The sequence below is a fragment of the Cavia porcellus genome, unplaced genomic scaffold (genome assembly GCF_034190915.1).
Source record: "Cavia porcellus strain 051 isolate PalLab524CR breed Dunkin Hartley unplaced genomic scaffold, mCavPor4.1 scaffold_22, whole genome shotgun sequence".
NCBI lineage: Eukaryota > Metazoa > Chordata > Mammalia > Rodentia > Caviidae > Cavia > Cavia porcellus.
The window spans coordinates 14,313,705-14,333,205 of NW_026947505.1; the positions used below are offsets into that span (position 1 = coordinate 14,313,705).

At 36.7% G+C, this 19,501-nt stretch overlaps 1 protein-coding gene across 1 annotated transcript; it reads right to left on the reverse strand.

Moving 5' to 3' along the window:
* Window positions 1-9,881: 9,881 nt before the first annotated feature.
* LOC100718984 (trace amine-associated receptor 7a-like) lies at window positions 9,882-10,913 on the reverse strand. The gene has a single exon (XM_003460826.1). The coding sequence runs from the start codon at window positions 10,911-10,913 to the stop codon at window positions 9,882-9,884; it is 1,032 nt and encodes a 343-aa protein (XP_003460874.1).
* Between the last annotated feature and the right edge of the window lie 8,588 nt (window positions 10,914-19,501).

The window sequence follows — 19,501 nt, forward strand, 5'->3', positions numbered from 1 at the left end:
GTACCAAAGCTAGATCAAGAGGATATAAAACTGTTGAATAACCCAATCTCTGCTAATGAAATTGAGAATGTAATTGGGTCCTTGCCCACCAAGAAGAGCCCAGGCCCAGATGGATTCACTGCAGAATTCTACAAGAAATATAAAGAAGACCTAATGCCGACACTCCTCAAACTATTCAATGAAATTGAAAGGGAAGCAATCCTTCCTAAGTCATTCCTGGAAGCAAATATTACTCTAGTACCAAAACCTGAGAAAGACCCAACTATAAAAGAGAACTATAGACCGATCTCCCTAATGAACACAGATGCAAAAATCCTCAATAAAATATTGGCAAATAGGATCCAGCAAATCATCAAGAAGATTATACACCATGACCAAGTGGGATTCATCCCAGGAATGCAAGGATGGTTCAACATACGCAAATCAATAAATGTAATCCACCATATCAATAAAGCCAAAAATAAGAATCACATGATCATCTCTATAGATGCAGAAAAAGCCTTCGATAAGGTCCAACACTTATTCATGATAAGAACCTTACAGAAAATTGGAATAAATGGTCTATACCTCAATATAATAAAGGCCATTTATGACAAACCAACAGCCAGCATCATACTAAATGGCCAAAAATTGAAAGCCTTTACTTTAAAATTGGGACAAGGATGTCCTTTATCACCACTCCTATTTAATATAGTACTGGAAGTACTAGCCAGAGCAATTAGGCAAGAAAGAGAAATAAAAGGGGTAAAGATAGGAAAAGAAGAAGTTAAATTATCATTGTTTGCAGATGACATGATACTCTACATAGAAGACCCCCTAAACTCCATTGAAATACTCTTAGATACAATAAATAAATTCAGTAATGTGGCTGGATACAAAATCAATACTCAGAAATCAATAGCATTCCTATACACGAACAACAAAATTACAGAGAGGGAAATAAGAGAAACTGGACTATTCACATTAGCAAGCAAAAAAATGAAATATTTAGGAATTACTCTTACGAAAGAAGTGAAAGAGTTATACAGTGAAAATTATAATACACTGAAAAAGGAAATTGAAGATGATCTCAGAAAATGGAAAGACATCCCTTGCTCATGGATAGGAAGAACAAACATTGTGAAAATGGCCATTCTCCCAAAACTGTTATACAGATTCAATGCAATCCCAATAGAAATACCATCAACATACCTTATAGATCTAGAGAAATCACTCCTAAATTTCATCTGGAACCAGAAGAGACCTAGAATTGCAAAGGCAATTCTAAGCAGCAAAGACAAAGCAGGAGGCATCACAATCCCTGACTTGAAGTTATACTACAAAGCAACAGTAGTAAAATCAACATGGTATTGGAATCAAAACAGAGCTGAAGATCAGTGGAATAGATTAGAAGATACAACCACAACAACGAACACACTCAACCACCTTATTTTTGATAAAGGAGCCAAACAGGTTCACTGGAAGAATGACAGTCTCTTTAATAAATGGTGCTGGAAAAACTGGCTCTCCATTTGCCGAAAACTAAAGCTAGACCCATGTCTATCACCATGTACTAAATTAAAATGTAAATGGGTCAAAGATCTGAATATTAAAACAGAAACACTAAATCTATTGGAAGACAAAATAGGTAGAAACCTTGGAGACATAGGAGTAGGTAAAGAATTCATGAACAGGACTCAAACCGCACGGGAAATACTTCCCAGAATCAATAACTGGGACCACTTCTTATTAAAAAGTTTCTGCATGTCAAAAGAAATCTCCAGCATAGTGAAAAGAAAACCCACAAACTGGGAAAAGATTTTAGTGAACTCTCTCTCAGACAAGGGCCTCTTGTCTAAAACATACAAAGAATTAAAGAAACTCAGACCTCCGAAATTCAAAGATCCAATCCAAAAATTGGCATCTGAGATGAATATGCAACTCTCAGATGAAGAAATGCAAATGGCAAATAAATACATGAAAAAATGCTCATCATCATTGGTCATTAGAGAAATGCAAATTAAAACCACACTGAGATACCATCTCACTCCTGAAAGAATGGCCAGGATCAAGAAAACCGACAACAAATGCTGGAGAGGCTGTGGGGAAAAAGGAACTCTCCTGCACTGCTGGTGGGAGTGTAGACTGGTACAGCCTTTGTGGAGATCTGTCTGGAGATTTCTCAAAAAGTTGGGACTGGAAATCCCATTTATTCCAGCTATTCCACTTCTAGGCATATTCCCAGAAGAACTGAAAGCATCATACCACAGTGATATATGTGCACCTATGTTTATAGCAGCACAATTTGTAATCGCCAGATCTTGGAAACAACCCAAGTGCCCATCAACTGAGGAATGGATAAAAAAGTTGTGGTATTTCTATACAATGGAGTATTATTCAGCTATAAAGAAGGATCACATTGAGATATTTATCAATAAATGGGCACAGCTTGAGACCATACTCATAAGTGAAATAAATCAATCTCGCATGTGTGAATACCGAATAGTTTCCCTAATGTAAGTAATGATTCAAATATATAAAAATATGTGGTAATCATGATTCCCCATTAGGTGGCCTTGAAGCCTTATAAAGTTTTCACTCATTAATTAGAAAGGCTGTATTCTTGGCTTCTTGATATGAAAATATTTGAAGCTAGAGTATATGAAGTTTTACCCAAATATTTCAAGGAAAAAGACACTATGGTAGCTACTATTAAGTCAGGTTATAAGGTGGTGAAGTACTAGGTTATTGAAACAGTCATGCTGTGACCTCTATTGTTATATTGTTATGTCCTGTTTTATCTCAATCTTCCCCTTATTGTTTCAAAAAAAATTATTTAGTCATTTCTTATGTTTGTCTTAATTAAAGAAAAAATTCAAAAAAAATTAGGATATATAAATAGTAACTCTTTTCGATTTCCTATTAACTTGTTTTGAAGCCCTGTAGTACTCCCACGATCTTGTTTTGACTGATTAGACTCTGTTCCATTCTATATGATAGTATCAATTTTGAAGACATAGGCAACTACTTTGAAGACAATAAGATTCACTAAGATACCCATTCTGGTTTGACTATTGTCTTCTTTGGAAGTCCTGTAATGTTTACAATGCCTAAGTTTTATTGGTCTTGTTCTCTACTGTTTTGTCCAACTTTATAATATCTAATAAGATAGACAATTCTTTTTAAGGAAACAAGGGACAACGTTGATAACCATTGTTGATAAACTTGTACTCTGTTCTACACCATGTGCTACGTCTATCCTTGGTATTGACTGACAGCTTTGTTTTGCCATATTTGACTGTATTCTTCCCCCCCCCCAAAGAAAGTAATAAGCACTAAGGAGTAATAAAATCCAAGATGTGTAAATTTTGTTGTAAAAAAGAGAGGGAAAAAAAAAAAAAGAAAAGGAGCTCTAACGGATATAACAGCAAGTGTGTTTGGGGGTGTTAAATAGCTGACTTTATCAATGTTTTTGGAACATTGAACACAGCTGTTTGCAGTCTCCCTGTTTGAATGTCCACCTTGTGTTCTTTGATACTGTGATTTGAGGAACTATTTCCAAGAAAATAGTGTGTAATCTACTAGCAGGTAATTTCTTACTGTTATGGTTTTTTGTTTTGTTTTGTTTTGTTTTGTTTTGTAGTTCTGTATTGCGTGTACCCTTACGCCGCTTTGGTTTGTTTTGTGTTTTTCTCTTTTTCCTCTTAAATTAAAAAAAAAAAAAAGTGGTATTTCTATATAATGGAGTACTAGTCAGCCATAAAGAATGATAAACTCAAGGGTTTTATTTGTAATGGATGCAAGTAGAAACCATACTTACACATGAAACAAATCAGACTTACATGTATATCTCCCCTCCATCAGCTTACGGTTGACTGATTAATTCTGAATTCTAACCATATCCAGTTGGTACCTGTAATTGAGTATGATATGAGCAAATTGTGATTTTTTTCATGATACTTAAGATTTTGACAGCAAAACAAACAACCCAAGTTGTGGACAAGTAAAACTGTGATTTCAAATTCTTATAACACTGTAGAGGAGGAAGACAGTGCTTGTTTTTTTAGGATGACTGTCAGAAAAAGTGCTGTTAAATTTCTGTTAAACAAAATGCTGCTCCAACATTTGTAGAATTTCAAGTACTTGAACAAAATTTTAACAGAGGACCCTAGGAAAACTTTCACTTTGATGCTGCTGTTGTTAATGTGAAGTACCGTATCCAATGCTAAGGTGGTATGTAATTGGATGCTCTTCCCAAGGCCTCTACCATGCTGCCCCTGTTGCTTGGGATTTTTTTAACCAAGGATCAAACTCGTGACCTTGCACTTGCCAGGCAGGTGCATGTGCCACTGAGCTAAACCCCTGATTCTCCCCTGTTGTTTGTAACAACATCTTTAGTAAATGATTTTGCCATAGATCAGACCAAGATTAGCAGAAGTCCTTTTCGCTGCAGTTGCTGATTGTGATATTTTGGATAGGATTTACAGGTAAGCTCTTGTTCTTGCATCAGCTAAAGTTGTTTGAGTCATGTCTGAAACTGACCTTTAGGTTGCAGCAGTAAGTGGCTCAAACACATTTGTAAAGTGAGAGCCACTAATTAGACCATCTCCCCAGTGAATGAGCATGTGGAATATTTTTCATGTGACAATGGTGTCCTGTGCCCTAGGCACTTCCTAGACTTAGAAAACAGTTAACAAGAGAAAGGTAAGAGCAGTGTTTGCACCTTCTCTCTGGATTGGAGACAGAAGGGTGCCAAAGTCAGCATGAGGGGTGAGGTATTCAAGTAAATAAATACTAGTGGGCATTTATCACACACAAACAACGTGAGTAACAGTCACCCGTAACAGTCAAGTAGTTCTGCAAGATGATGAATAAGTGGGTTAGTTCTCAAATCACTCAGTGCATAATTCATTTACACTTGAAAATTGTTACTTAGAGAACCAGTTAACAGTCTACAAAATAATATTCAGTGATAAATAATATGAAATTTTGTTTACTCTGATCTTACAAAGACAGTAGCAAATGTCATTTCACGTTTTTGTTGCTTCTCAGCCATAATTTATACTCTGCAATCACACTGAGAGTTGAAAATTTCAGTTTTGTTCAACATCAGTTTCAAACTTCAGTCCTTATCTAGGAGAATATCCAGGAGCTCCTCTCTACTCCCAGTAGCCAGTTGTAGGCTTAGTAGACTTGGGCTAGCGAAGGTGCAATGTCTGCTTCCTTACTGCACATCCTCTCTCAATTTTGTTTCTATTCCATAGGGAGAGGAAGAGGAAGAAGGACAGGGGGAAGGAATTTCAAGCCTAATTTGGTTTTCATATAGTGCTTACCTGGTGGAATTGTCCTTGCAGTACTTAGCATGGAAATAAGTGGGTGTTGATGAGGACAGTCCTTGGAGCAATCTCTGTAGCAGCATCCACTCACAGCTCACATGAAGTAAGCCTGTGATTACTAAGTGTTGTTTGATTTTTTGCAACCCCCTCCTAAACTTAAGTGTGATGCAACACAGACTCTAGGAGCATCCTTAATGGGGAGCCTGTTGGACGGGCCACGTCTTCCCTTCTACCTCATTTCTAGACTGGAAAAAGCTTATATATCTTTGGTTTCTGGATCATTGACACCTTCTGCTCTTCCCACTGACAATATGGTCTCCTTCTAAAACACTCTCCAACGTTGCCCTTTTTCTACTTAAAATGAGAACAAGTATATTATTTTGTAGGGACATTTATTAGGGACTAAAATTTGAGTCATCCGTATCTTTTTCAAAGATATAATTCCCTGGACAATAGACCCCCAGATACAAAAATCATGCTGTTTCATTTCAAGGAAGGATTTTAGATAAGGGTGCCAAGCGGTCCGCTGGAATAGTTCATTTGCATCAAGGGTCTCTGCAGTGGGCAGGCTTCTCACAGAGAATAATATATGAGCCTCACCCCAGAGCCCAGGTCTGGGGCCTGCCACAGTGTGGGTGTTGCTCATCAAGGCTGTAGCACTGCTAGATATGACAAAAACTTTCTCCCACCCTTCAGAGTCTCTTTATTCCATTCCTGTTCTTTTGTGGATGCTGTGAGGCTTAGAGAACAAAAGAGCAGACAGGAAACGAAAATCTAAGATTACACCTACCTTTGTGCTGCAGGTCCCAGTACTGAAGCCTGCGTGGCATTGCCAGGAAAAGACAGAGTGCTAAAGTGTGTAAGGTTTCTAAGTTTTCCTCTTAATTAGAATGGATTTTGAGGGGGTGTAAAGCCATTGAGGGGAAGGCTATGAAATAATCCCAAAGTATAGCTGTGGGAAAGGGAGATTCAACACAGCAGATTTCCATGAAGGAAGAGATGAAACGGTTTGGACATTTACTGTTTGTGAAGTATGGAACTTTAGCCTGTCCCATGCTAATGGTATACGGATGTGTCAGGGGTCACAGCACAGTCAGAGGGAAAAATGAATTGACACTCAACCTTTTTTTAATAATTTGAAGACTTTTTATACCCCAGTTTCAAACATTTTGAGATCTCACTGATTTAATAGAAAGGAAAAAATAAACAATACTTTAATGTTATGACAGTGTTATGTCTATACTATAAATTATAAAATTTGCTGCTGAAGTAGTGTACAAGTTGTGATCACTTGATTTCTATATCATATCAGTCTTCAGATTTTGTATTCAAATATTACAAAAGAATAGTATAAGATGAAGGCAATGATGAACCAGTATATCAACACTATTTTGAGAGCTAAAGCAAGGCCTTGAGATGCCTTCTTTTGCCTTGGTATTGTCTACCAGATTCTGGAACCTAAAGCAGTTAGAGGAATCTGGAGAAAGAACTCAGATTGCCTGAGGAAATATAAGATATCCTTCAATAACCAATGAGCATTTCAACATTTTAATAGTTGAGATGGCTGAATGGATGTATACAATATGAAAATCAAGCCAGTAAGATGCATAGTTTTATTATAATAATACTGAAATTCCATTGAAATATTCCAAAGCACATATCCAAAAGTGGGGCGGGGTCAAATCAATTTAAATAACCAAGCAAACACACATGGAAAGTAGCCAGGGGAGAGCTACTCTTTCCAGCAGAACTTGAGAACAATTATAAGTCCTAGAAATAGCAATTAGAGAGAAAAAAGGGGTGCAAGTAGTAAGGGCAACCCTGCAGAGTGATTTTTTCTGAGGTTAGGCAGATCTAAGGCTTCAAAACCAAAGTCAGAGCACAGAGCTTGTGTAGAAAGCAAATCTCAAAATTCCAAGAGCAAGAGCCAAAGAAGGTGTCTTAAATATTGTTTATAGTTCCTGCTCAAGTGTTCCTGAAAGTTTTGAGAGGAATGATTGACAGTTGTGAGAGGCTTTTTTTTTTTTTTTGACAGAACTCTTGATTATTTAATATTGCAATTCAGGTAACATAAACTGCTTCTAGTACAGGTAGCATTACTCGGGCTGCAGAATTATTCCCCCACATGCACCTGAACTGGGGCAACACCCTAGGACCAGCAGCAAAAAGAAGAGTAACAGACGCCCAGGAAATCTCTCAGATCGCAGGCCAGAGCACACGTGCGTGAGACCCTGCTGCTTGGACTACAGTAACGTTTTCCCCACTTGAACTTCATGAAAGATTCCTAAATAGCGACCACGTGTCATGCATGTGAGTAAAACAGAGTGAACTGTGGGCGGCCCATGTGTCCTGCAGGCCCCTGAGAGGACTGCACACCCCGACAATGATTTCTGGAAGTCCTAGCCAGGGAGATCCAAAGAGGCGCACGTGATGAGGGGTCACACCTTTTTGATCCATCACCTGATTGTCCCCTTCTCTTAGTCACCTGCTGTCACAGCACAGGTGTTCTCTTCGTGTCACCTTTTGTTTCTGTTGGTGCAAACCCGCACAGCAGAGCACATCTTCTCTGTTAGTTTCCATAAAGGTAGCTGCTTTTTCCACTGTATTTTTCACGATGTGGTGCATTCTTGCAATTCTTTGCTTCATATAAACACCAACCTAGAATCAATTCTCAGACCCATCCTTTTTACAATGAAAAGAACTGCTTTACAAAACATTGTTGTATATATCAGCAATCTTCTTGAAAGAATGTAATTATGCCAGGAAAACAAATACATACAAGAGAACATGAATGCATGCTTCCATGTTGTTTTTTGTGTTAATTTTATTTAGGAACAGCTATTGTGCTTGAAACCACTGGAATCAAAATATATTGATGGTATTCAACCTGGGAACTACAGAATTGTGTAGCAAATGACTTGCCTCTAGGGTGCGTTTAATTACTTGTGTACTACATAGAGAGATTAAGTTTCTTGAAACACAGTATTGTCAGAAATAATGCAATACCTCAAGAAACATTTGGTGATTCAAAGTCATTGTTTAATAATAGAAGAAGCCACATTGTAGTTATAAATACTATTGATGTATGATTAAATAGATGTTGGAGAAAATAGGAAGAATATTTTTGTATGTATTCTTTCCCAAAAGATGTGATGCTTGGATTTTTCAAATTTGGACTTTGTAACTAGCTTCAATATCACATTGTTTCTATTATGTGACAAACTCAATAATTAATACAGAGCAAAATAAAGATAGATGATAGGAAATAGGGAGAGAGAACTTTTACAAAGGAAAAGGATCAATAGATGGAGGGAGGGAGCAGAGGAGGATGAAAAATGATGAACTCCTGTACCTGTGCTGGCTTCCCAAGAGGAATGTGATGATCGTGTGCAGCAAACATGTACCAATAAACATAAAAATTAGTCAAATAAAAAGAAAAGAAAAATAGTGAATAACTGCAATTTGGTGTCTATGACAAACTAATCTAGAACAGAACCCAGCATCTTATTCATGTTATTCATACACCATAAGGTCCTCCAATGTGAACACAAACAGCAGTTCTTTTAGTTAACAGGCATGTGTAGTGTATCCTGAACCGCACAATTCAGTTATTGTTGAGCTGTGTTATTAAAATGTATTTCCCACCTTTGTTCCTACCTTGGCCTTGTGCACTGTTTCTCAGCATTCTTTTCCTCTTTGAATATATTTAGGTTCATATTTTCATGAATATATTTGAAAACTTCTCTAAATGTTTGGAACAATTCTAAATTTGAATAATACATTAATTTAGAAATATGTTAGACTGTAAGAGTCTTATGCTTCCTAATTTAAACATATAATAATTTGTAAAGTTTCAAAAAAATAAAATAAGTATTTGTAAAGTTTCTAAACTTCATGTAATAAACAGTGCAGTACTTACAACCAAAAAACTCACCGAACATGTAAATATTTTATTTGGGAGACCAGTTTTCTCCTCCTTTATAAACACTGAAACTTATATTAATTAGTGATATACTCCTGACTTATTAATCCTGGGACTTCTATATCTATCAATACACAAATCTGACACCAGCAATACATACTCTTTCACTCCTCTGAACTTAACTATCGCTGATCTAATTTTCTTTTGGTTAATTTACATTATATTGAGGAAATGCTAAAATAGAGAAGGTATATATCCAGGAAATAAATTTATGTAGGCTAATACAAGCCAAATATCAGTATTTAAATAGATCTAATATGTATTATCCGTTGAATATTGTCAGGAGTTTAATAAGGGAAGGGTTACTCACCTGATATTTAAGGAAATCACAGAAACTTGTGTACCCCAAGATCACAGTAATAAGTGGCAGACGTGGCACCATGGTGATGGTGTTCTCATTAAATTTGGATTTAATGTAATTTTTACCAAAGGACATTGAACTTGAATGTCATCTGGGTCTGACCAGAGTTACAGGTCACATTCAATTGTTTTATATTAAGACTACAGAACATGGGTGAGCAAGTCTTTCTCCTATACTGTGATTACCAAAAAATTCTTTTCAGTTGCCTCATGAGAACAAAAACCTACTCAGAAAACAACTTTATTATTGAGGAATTTTCTTTGAACAGCTGGCCTGAAATGATTAGTTTGAGGGCTTTTCGAAACCATGGGTAAAAGAAAGCATAAATCAAGGGATTCATTGCCGAGTTATAGTAAGCGATCCAAACTATTATTTCATACACGTATGTGGGAGTGATGAAACCCAGGAAGGCATCGATGACGGAATCAATGAAGTACGGCAGCCATGAAACCAGAAAAGCTATCACTGCGATGCCCAGGGTTGTGGCTGCTTTTCTCTCCCTCCTGGCTACCCTGTCTTTGTAGCTGTCTGATGGTTTTGCTGTCTTGTTGCTCTGACTTTCAATTTTCCTAGCCTGTTGCCTAGCTATCAGGAAAATCTTGGAGTAAATTGTTACCATTACAAGAGTGGGAATGAAAAATAACAGAAAGTCGATCAAGACCCAGTTTTGGTTGACTGCAATCTGACAGCCTCCCACACAGGTGAGGGCACTCACTAATTCCTCCAGCCCAGCTTCATTTGACCCTGTGTAAAAAACAGAAAAGCTATAGACAACAGCAAGCATCCCGGAGAAGGTGATACACATGCCAGACACAGAAACAGTGAACCTGGTGGGGTAGACCAGAGGGTCAGTGACAGCGGTGTATCTATCAATCGAGATAAAGCACAAGTGGAAGATAGAACAGTAACAGAAGGAGCCTTCGAAAGAAGAATGAAATTTACAGAAACTGTCCCCAAAGTACCAGCAGCTCTCCACAGACCTGACCATGCTGAAGGGCATCACAGTCGTCCCCACCAAGAAGTCAGCGCAGGCCAAAGAGGCGACCAGAAAGTTGGCTGGGGAGTGGAGCTGTTTGAAGTGGAGAATGGAAATCATGACCAGCAGGTTTCCCAAGACAGCCAGCACAGCCCCAGAGCCAAAGACCAGGTAGAGGAGCAGGCGGGGGCCCGGGGAGTAAGGAGCTTTGACACAGGATCCGTTCACATTTTCATAGCACAGCTGGACGGCTGCAGGAGGGGTCAGGTCACCACTCATGGTCCTCTGGGCACCTGATGATGGAATCATCTTCAGTTTTCAAGTGTGTGATTCTTGCTTTCAAAAACTTCCAAAATACATAAAATATTGAATAATTGCTATGAAATTCTTAATTTTTCCCTTTCTTTTACCTTGTTCAAATTCTTTGGAGCTGATTAATATCTTCTTCTGAGAATATTATTTCCTTCCTGATACATACACAGTCAACTTTCATTATTGCATAAAATGGTATTATTTTCTGTTTAAAAATTTTTCTTTTTTACTTACTTTTTTATATCTGAGTGTTTGTCTTCAAAAGGAAGAGTCTGTTTTCTGATGTGTCTGAGTGGTGCCTTTTATTAGGATTCTTATCCCAAATAAATAAAGCAAAGGTCATATTCTGAATGCTTTTCCCCTCAGGAAAGTGGCTTAATGATTCCACATATCTGATACTGCTGAGACTGAATCCCATAGTGCAAGGTGAGGCAACAAACTTTAATGAAGTATTGTGCTTATGCCACAACCAAGTATGTGCCCTCTAATTTGCTATTGGAATTTGGCGCTTTCAAACACTTGAGAGGGTAGTGATTTGTGTCCCAACAAGCCCCTGCTGGGAATTTGAAAGCACATTGTTTGTTCTCATTAATTATCATACAACATCTTTTTTCATGTTTGGGGAAAGTGTTTACCAGTGAATCTGGTGCTCCTTCAGATAAACTCTCAATCTCATCTCGCACTGATTTGTATGTCTAAATTTCATCTCTTTAGTGTTTTTGTGATGCACAGCAGACAGGTTCATGCTGAGGCGCTGTGTGGCACACACATCACATCCTGAGCCTTTCTTTTCCCTTTGCCTCTCACCCTCCTCCTTCCTCTTTGCCTGACTTGCTTATTCTTTCAAAGAATGAACTTTTTGCTTTAGTGATCCTCTGTATCTTAATCCAGATTGTAATAATTTTCACTTTGATCTTTCTGTTTCTTTCTTTGTATTAGTTTTAGATTTGTGCCTTTCTTGTTTTCCTAGAACCTCGAAATGCACCATGAGGTTATTTCTCGCTCTCTTTATGTATGTTTTTTTCTTAAATTTTTATTTATTTATTTATATTTAAAAGAAAAAACAAAACAAAACAGTATAAGGGTACAAGTAATACAGAATTTCAAAAAAAAAACACTAAGAAATCACTAGTTAATAGATTACATATTGTCATCTTAGAAATAGTTGTTCAAGTTACAGGATTAAAGCATACAAAGTGGACCTTCAAACAATGAGACTGCAAACAGTTGTGTTCAGTGATCCAACAAAACTTAGTAATATGGTCATCTATCTTAACACACCTAAACACACTTGCAGTTGTATCCTTCAGAGTACTTTTTTTCCTCTTTTTTTTACAACAACATTTACATATTTTAGGTTTTATTACTCACATAGCTCTTATTACTTTTTTTTGAAGAGAATAAAACCAAATATGACAAAACAAAGCAGTCAGTAAAAACAAAGGATGGACATAGCACATGATGTAAAAACAAAATACAAAGTAATCAACAATGGTTACCATAATGCCTCTTGCTATCTTAAAAAGAATTGCCTATATCTTTAGGTATAATAAAATTGAACAAAATAGTACAGAACAAGACCAATAAAACCTAAACATTGGAGACATTACAAGACTTCAAAAGAAAATAATAGTCCAACCAGAATGGGCATCATAGTAAATCTGATTGCCTTCAAAGTAGTTGCCTATACTCTCAAACTTGATAATATCAAACAGAACAGAACAGAACAGAACAGAGTAAAATCAGTCAAAACAAGATGGTGGGAGCATTACAGGGCTTCAAATCAAGTTAATACGAAATCAAAAAAATTATGATAATATATTCTGCTAAATTTTTTGATTTTTTCCCTTAATTGAAATAACAATAAATAAATAAATATTTTTTTAAAAAAGGGGAGATTGAGATGAAAGAGGACATAACAACATAATAATACCAGTTAAAGCATAACAATTTCAGCAACCTAGTGCTTCACCACAAGATAACCCAACTTAATAGTAGTTTCCATAGTATCTCTTTCCTTGAAATATTTGAGTATAACTTCGTATATTATGGTTTCAAACATATCAAGGCAGTGTGAAACCATTCGAGAGGACAAAAGTATTACAGCGTATTTAGAACCAGCTAACGGAAAACGAACAATGCTTTCTATATTATCTCATTGCCTATAAAAATTTTTGTTTATAATATCACATATAATAAAATCCAGTAAGATAAAACATGATAAAACCAATGGAGACAGAAGAACAACAGTCTGGTGGGACTTCAAAACAAGATGATATTAAATCAGCCCTAGCGATTATGATGTCTTGTTTTCTTCAAAATAGCTGTTCATATCATCACAGGCAATAATGTCAAACAGCCTAGAATAAAGCCATTCCAATTAATGAGTGAAAACTTTATAAGGCTTCAAAGCCACATAATGGGGGATTATGATTACCACATACTTTTATATATTTGAATCATTTCTTACAATAGGGAAACCGGTATTGATACATGTGAGTTTGATTTATTTCACTTATGAGTATGGTCTCAAGCTGCGTCCATTTATTTATAAATATCTCAATGTCATCCTTCTTTATAGCTGAGTAGTACTCCATTCTATAAAATTACCACATCTTTTTGATCCATTCCTCAGTTTTTGGATACTTAGGTTGTTCCCAAGATCTGGCAATTACAAATTGTGCTGCTATAAACATAGGTGCACGTATATCACTGTGGTATGATGCTTTCAGTTCTGGGAATATGCCTAGAAGTGGGAGAGCTGGAACAAATGGGACTTCCAATTCCAGCTTTTTGAGGAATCTCCAGACTGACCTCCACAGTGGTTGCACCACTCTACACTCCCACCAACAGTGCAGGAGAGTTCCTTTTTCCCCACATCTTCTCCAGCATTTGTTGTTGGTAGTTTTCTTGATCCTGGCCATTCTTTCAGGAGTGAGATGAAATCTCAGTATGGTTTTAATTTGCATTTCTCTAATGACTAATGATGATGACTAATGATGATTTTTTTCATGTATTTATTTGCCATTTGTGTTTCTTCATCTGAGAATTGTGTATTCTTCTCAGCTACCCATTTTTGGATTGGATCTTTGAATTTTGGGAGTCTGATTTTTTAAAACTCTTTATATGTTTTAGACAGAACTCCTTTGTCTGAAGGAGAGTTCATTAAGATTTTTCCCAGTTTGTGGGTTTTCTTTTCACTATGCTGGAGATTTCTTTTGACATGCAGAAACTTTTTAGTAAGAGGTGGTCCCAGTTATCGATTCTGGGAAGTAATTCCTATGCGGTGTGAGTCCTGTTCATGAATTCTCTACCTACCCCTATGCCTTCAAGGTTTCTACCCAATTTATCTTCCAATAGATTTAGTGTTTCTGTTTTAATATTCAGATCTTTGATCCATTTAGATTTAATTTAGTACATGGTGACAGGCATGGGTCTAGTTTTAGTTTTCGGCATGTGGAGAGCCAGATTTTCCAACATCATTTATTAAAGAGACTGTCATTCTTCCAGTGAACCTGCTTGGCTCCTTTATCAAAAATAAGGTGGTTGAGTGTGTTTGTAGTTGTGGTTGTATCTTCTAATCTATTGCATTGATCTTCGGCTCTGTTTTGATTCCAGTACCATGTTGATTTTACTACTGTTGCTTTGTAGTATAACTTCAAGTCAGGGATTGTTATGCCTCCTGCCTTGCCTTTGCTGCTTAGAAATGTCTTTGCTATCCTACATCTCTTCTTGCTCCAGGTGAATTTTAGGAGTGATTCCTCTAGATCTATGAGGAATGTTGATGGTATTTTTGTTGGGATTGCATTGAATCTGTATAAGACTGTTGGGAGAATGGCAATTTTCATAATATTCACTCTTCCTATCCATGAGCAAGTGATGTCTTTCCATTTCCTGAGATCATCTTCAATTTCTTTTTTCAGTGTATTATAATTTTCCCTGCCTAGGTCTTTCACTTCTTTCATAAGAGTAATTCCTAAATATTCCATTTTTTTGGTTGTTAGTGTGAAGGGTGTGGCTTCTCTTATTTCTCTTTCTGTGATTTTGTTGTTAGTGTATAGGAATGCTATTTATTTTTGTATTGATTTTCTATCCAGCTACCTTGCTGAATTTATTTATTATGTCTAAGAGTCTTTCAATGGAGTTTAGGGCATCTTCTATGTATAGTATCATGTCATCTGCAAACAATGATAATTTACCTTCTTCTTTTCCTATCTCTACACTTTTATTTCTCTCTCTTGTCTAATGCTCTGGCTAGTATTTCCAGTACTATATTACATAGGATTGGGGATAAAGGACATCCTTGTCTTGTGCCTGATTTTAAAGTGAAGGCCTTCAATTTTTGGCCATTTAGTATGATACTGGCTGTGGTTTGTCATGGATGACCTTTATTATATTGAGGTAAAGACCATCTATTCCAATTTTCTGTAAAGTTCTTATCATGAGTGAATGTTGGACCTCATCAAAAGCTTTTTCTGCATCTATAGAAATGATCATGTGATGGTTACTTTTAGCTTTAGTGATATGCTGGACTACATTTATTAATTTACATGTGTTGAACCATCCCTGCATACCTGGGATGAATCCCACTTGGTCATGGTGTATAATCTTCTTGGTGATTTGCTGCATTCTATTTGCCAATATTTTATTGAGGAGTTTTGCATCTGTGTTCATTAGGGAGATTGGCCTGTAGTTCTCTTTTTTTAGTTGGGTCTTTCTCCGGTTTCGGTACTAGGCTAATATTTGCTTCCAGGAATGACTTAGGAAGGATTGCTTCCCTTTCAATTTCATTGAATAGTATGAGGAGTGTCAGCATTAGGTCTTCTTTGTATTTCTTGTAGAATTCTGCAGTGAATCTGTCAAGGCCTGGGCTCTTCTTTGTAGGTAAGGATTAATTACATTGTCAATTTCATTAAAAGAAATTGGGTTATTCAGCAGTTTTACATCTGCTTGACCTAGTTTTGATATTTCATATGTTTCTAGGAATCTGTCTCTCTTCTGTGTTATCAAACCTTTGAGAGTAGAAGTTTTCAAAATAGGTGTTCATGATCTTCTGTATTTCTATAGAGTCTGTAGTGATTTCACCTTTTTCACTTTTATTGCATAAATTTGAGCTTTTTCTTCCTTTTTTAAATAAAGTTGGCTAGGGGCTTATTAATTTTATTTATTCTTTCAAAAAACCAACTCTTGGATTCATTGATTCTTTGCATTGTTTTCTTAGTGTCTATTGCTTTGATTTCTGCTCTGATTTTTATAATTTCCTCTCTTCTTTTGGCTTTGGGCTTGACTTGCTCTTTTTTTTCTAGATGTTTGAGGTGTAGCATCTGGTTATTTATTTCTATTTTTTCTGTTTTCCTGATGTGGGAACTCAGTGCAATCAATTTTCCTCTGAGGATGGCTTTCTTTGCATCCCACAGATTCCGGTAAGTTGTATTTGTGTTTTCATTGGCTTGTAGGTATTGCTTAATTTCTTCTTTAATTTCCCTTGTGACCCACTGAATACTCAAGATTCCATGTGTTTGTGGGATTTTTGCAATATCTTTTATCATTAATTTCTAATTTTAAAATGTTTTGATCCGATAACATGCAAGGGATAATTTCAACCCCTTTTCATTCATTTAAATATGTTCTGTGAGCTAATATATGGTCTGTTTTAGAGAATGACCCATGTACTGCTGAGAAGAATGTGTATTCTGATGTTGTTGGATGGAACACTCTGTATATGTCTATCAAGTCCATTTGTTCACAGGTGTGATTCAGTTCTGTTATTTCTTTGCTGATTTTCTGTCTGGTTGATCTGTCCCTTGGTGTCAATGGTGTGTTAATGTCTCCTGTTACAATTGTGTTACTGATAACTTGATTTTTCATTTCTGTTAGTACTTGTTTCATATAACTGGGTGCTGTGGAATTTGGTGCATATATATTTAAGATAGTTATCTCTTCCTCTTGAAGTTTTCCCTTAACAAGTATGTAGTGACCTTCTTTGATTCTTCTGATCATTATTGATTTAAAGTTCACATTGTCTGCAAACATAATGGCTACTCCTGCTTTTTTTGGGTTTCTTTTGTGTGAGGTATTGTTTTTCATCCTTTGACTTTTAGTCTGTGAGTATCCTTTTGGGTTAGATGGGTTTCTTGTAGAGAGCATATGGTTGGATTTTGTTTCTTGATCCATTCTGCCGGTCTGTTTCTTTTAATTGGTGCATTGAGACCATTTACATTAATGGTTATAAGTGTTATAGTTTGGTTTATTGCTGACATGTTATCTTTCTGCTGTTGCATCTTTATCTTTCTGTTCTGTTTAATTATCTGCTTTGCTTAGTGGTTTTTTCCTTTGTGTATCTAAACTGTCTTTCAATATTTTTGTAGAGTTGACTTGGAGATCATGAAGTTCTTCAGCTGTTCTTTGTCATGGAAGTATCTTATTTCACCATTGGTTTTGAAGGACGGTTTTTCAGGGTACATCAGTCTAGGTTGGAAATCATTTTCCTTTAGGATCTGGAGTACTTCACTTCATGCTCTTCTTGACTTTATTGTTTGTGCTGAGAAGTCTGCTGTGATTCTGCTAGGTTTTCCTTTATAAGTGATCTGTCTTTTCTCTCTGACAGCTTTCAATATTTTATTCTTATGTCGGATTTCTGGGATGGTGATTATTATATGTTTGGGTGTAGCTTTATTTTGGTTTTGAGTATTTGGAATTCTACATGCTTCACTGATCCTGATGTTGGTTTCTGATCTCATGTTTGGAAAATTTTCATCTATTACTTCTTTAAATATCCTCTTGTTTTCCTTTATGTCATCCCTTCTTTTTCATTAATCCTTATCAATCTTTTTTTGCATCATCTTGCAGTTGTAGAATTGTTATTTCCTGATTCTTTGTTATTTTTAAAAGATCTTTCCTTTCTTCTTCACTAGCTGCAATCTTGTCTTCAAGGTCTGAAATTCTATCTTCACTTTCATTGAGGTGGTTTTTACACCTTTCAGTGGAATTTTTGATTTCTTGTATATCTCTGTGTATCTGCTTTATGTATTCTGTTTGTTTCTTGTATTGCTCATCTAGGGATTCTATCTTTTTGTTTAGTTCCTCCAATTTTTTAACCCTGTTTTCTTTAGACATATGCAGCATCTCTTTCATTTCTTTTATCATTTCTTCTTTTACCTGGGACATTATTTCTAATTTTAATTCCTTTAAAGCTTCCCGGAGTTGCTTGTTTATTTCAGTTGCTATTATGTCTGATATTTGAGGTGTATGGCATATATTTTCTTCTATATCGCTCATAAGGTTTCTTAGGATGGGCTTGAGGTTTGAGATTGTAATTTGGTCTTTCGTTTTGTTATTTTCCTATACTTTTGTCTTTCAAGTGTTTCAAGTGTTATTCTAAGGCTTCCTCAGGGTCTGTTGAAAATTTTCTTCTATGGCCTCAGCTCCTGGGACTCTTGCACCCAGTTCCCTGGATTGATAGAGGGTCACTGGGGATGGAGCAGGCTGGCTCAAGCCCAGCCTCTGGAACCGATGGCACCAGCCTGCTTGCTTAGCACTCCACAGTCCACGAAGCACATCTGGGAGAGGAGAGGCTTATGCCTACTTCCAGGACCTGCCACACTGCTCCAGTGCACCCGGAAGCTGCAGGATTCCTTGGCCTGGACTGAGAAAGAGTCCCAAACTAGCTGGGCTTGGGGCAAAGTGCTCAGGGCACTTACGCCAAGCCGCCGGGCCTCTGGAACCATGGCGCCCACCTGCTTGCTAAGAACTCCACAGTGCTCCAAGCACAGCAGGGAATGGGGAGGCAGATGCAGGCGCCCCAGACTGCTTAGCTGCTCCAGTGCACCTGGAAGCTGCAAGGGTCCCAAACAAGCTGGACTTGGGGGAAAGTGCATGGGGCACCCATGCCAGGCTGTGGGGCCTCTGGAACTGGTAGTGCCTGCCTGCTTGCTTAGAACTCCACAATCCTCCCTAAAAATTTTTATTTAAAGAAAGGCAAAACAAAACAGGAAATGGGTAGAAATAATACATACTTTCAAAGAAAAAATAAACAGTACTAAATCGCTTGTTGATATTTACATATTGTCCTCTTACAAATAGTTGTTCAAGATACAAAAGTGGAACATATAAATAGGAATTCAAACAGCGAGACTCAAATAGTTCTGATAAACTGTCTAATAAAAACTTAGTAGTATGGTTATCAATCCTGTACTCTTAAACATACACACATTTATCCATAGCTTCATTTATGTTGAGATTAAACAAACCAAAGCAGACTAAAATCACTCTGAACAAAGAATAACAGTATTGCTATATTTCACATCATGATACTCCGGAGTCATCACTGGGTGCTGTAGTGCCTTTTTTTTCCTTCAAAGTATTTGTTCATTTCATCATGTGTCATAAGATTAGTTCTCGTAAACTGTTTATGGGTTTTACACCAGCATGAGTCTTAACATGTGTTTCTATCCTTTCTATATTAGAGGGAGAAACAGAACAAAGCATGACAGAAAAACACAAATTCCTATAGACACATAAAAGTAAGAAGACATATAAAACTGCTGTACAAGGAG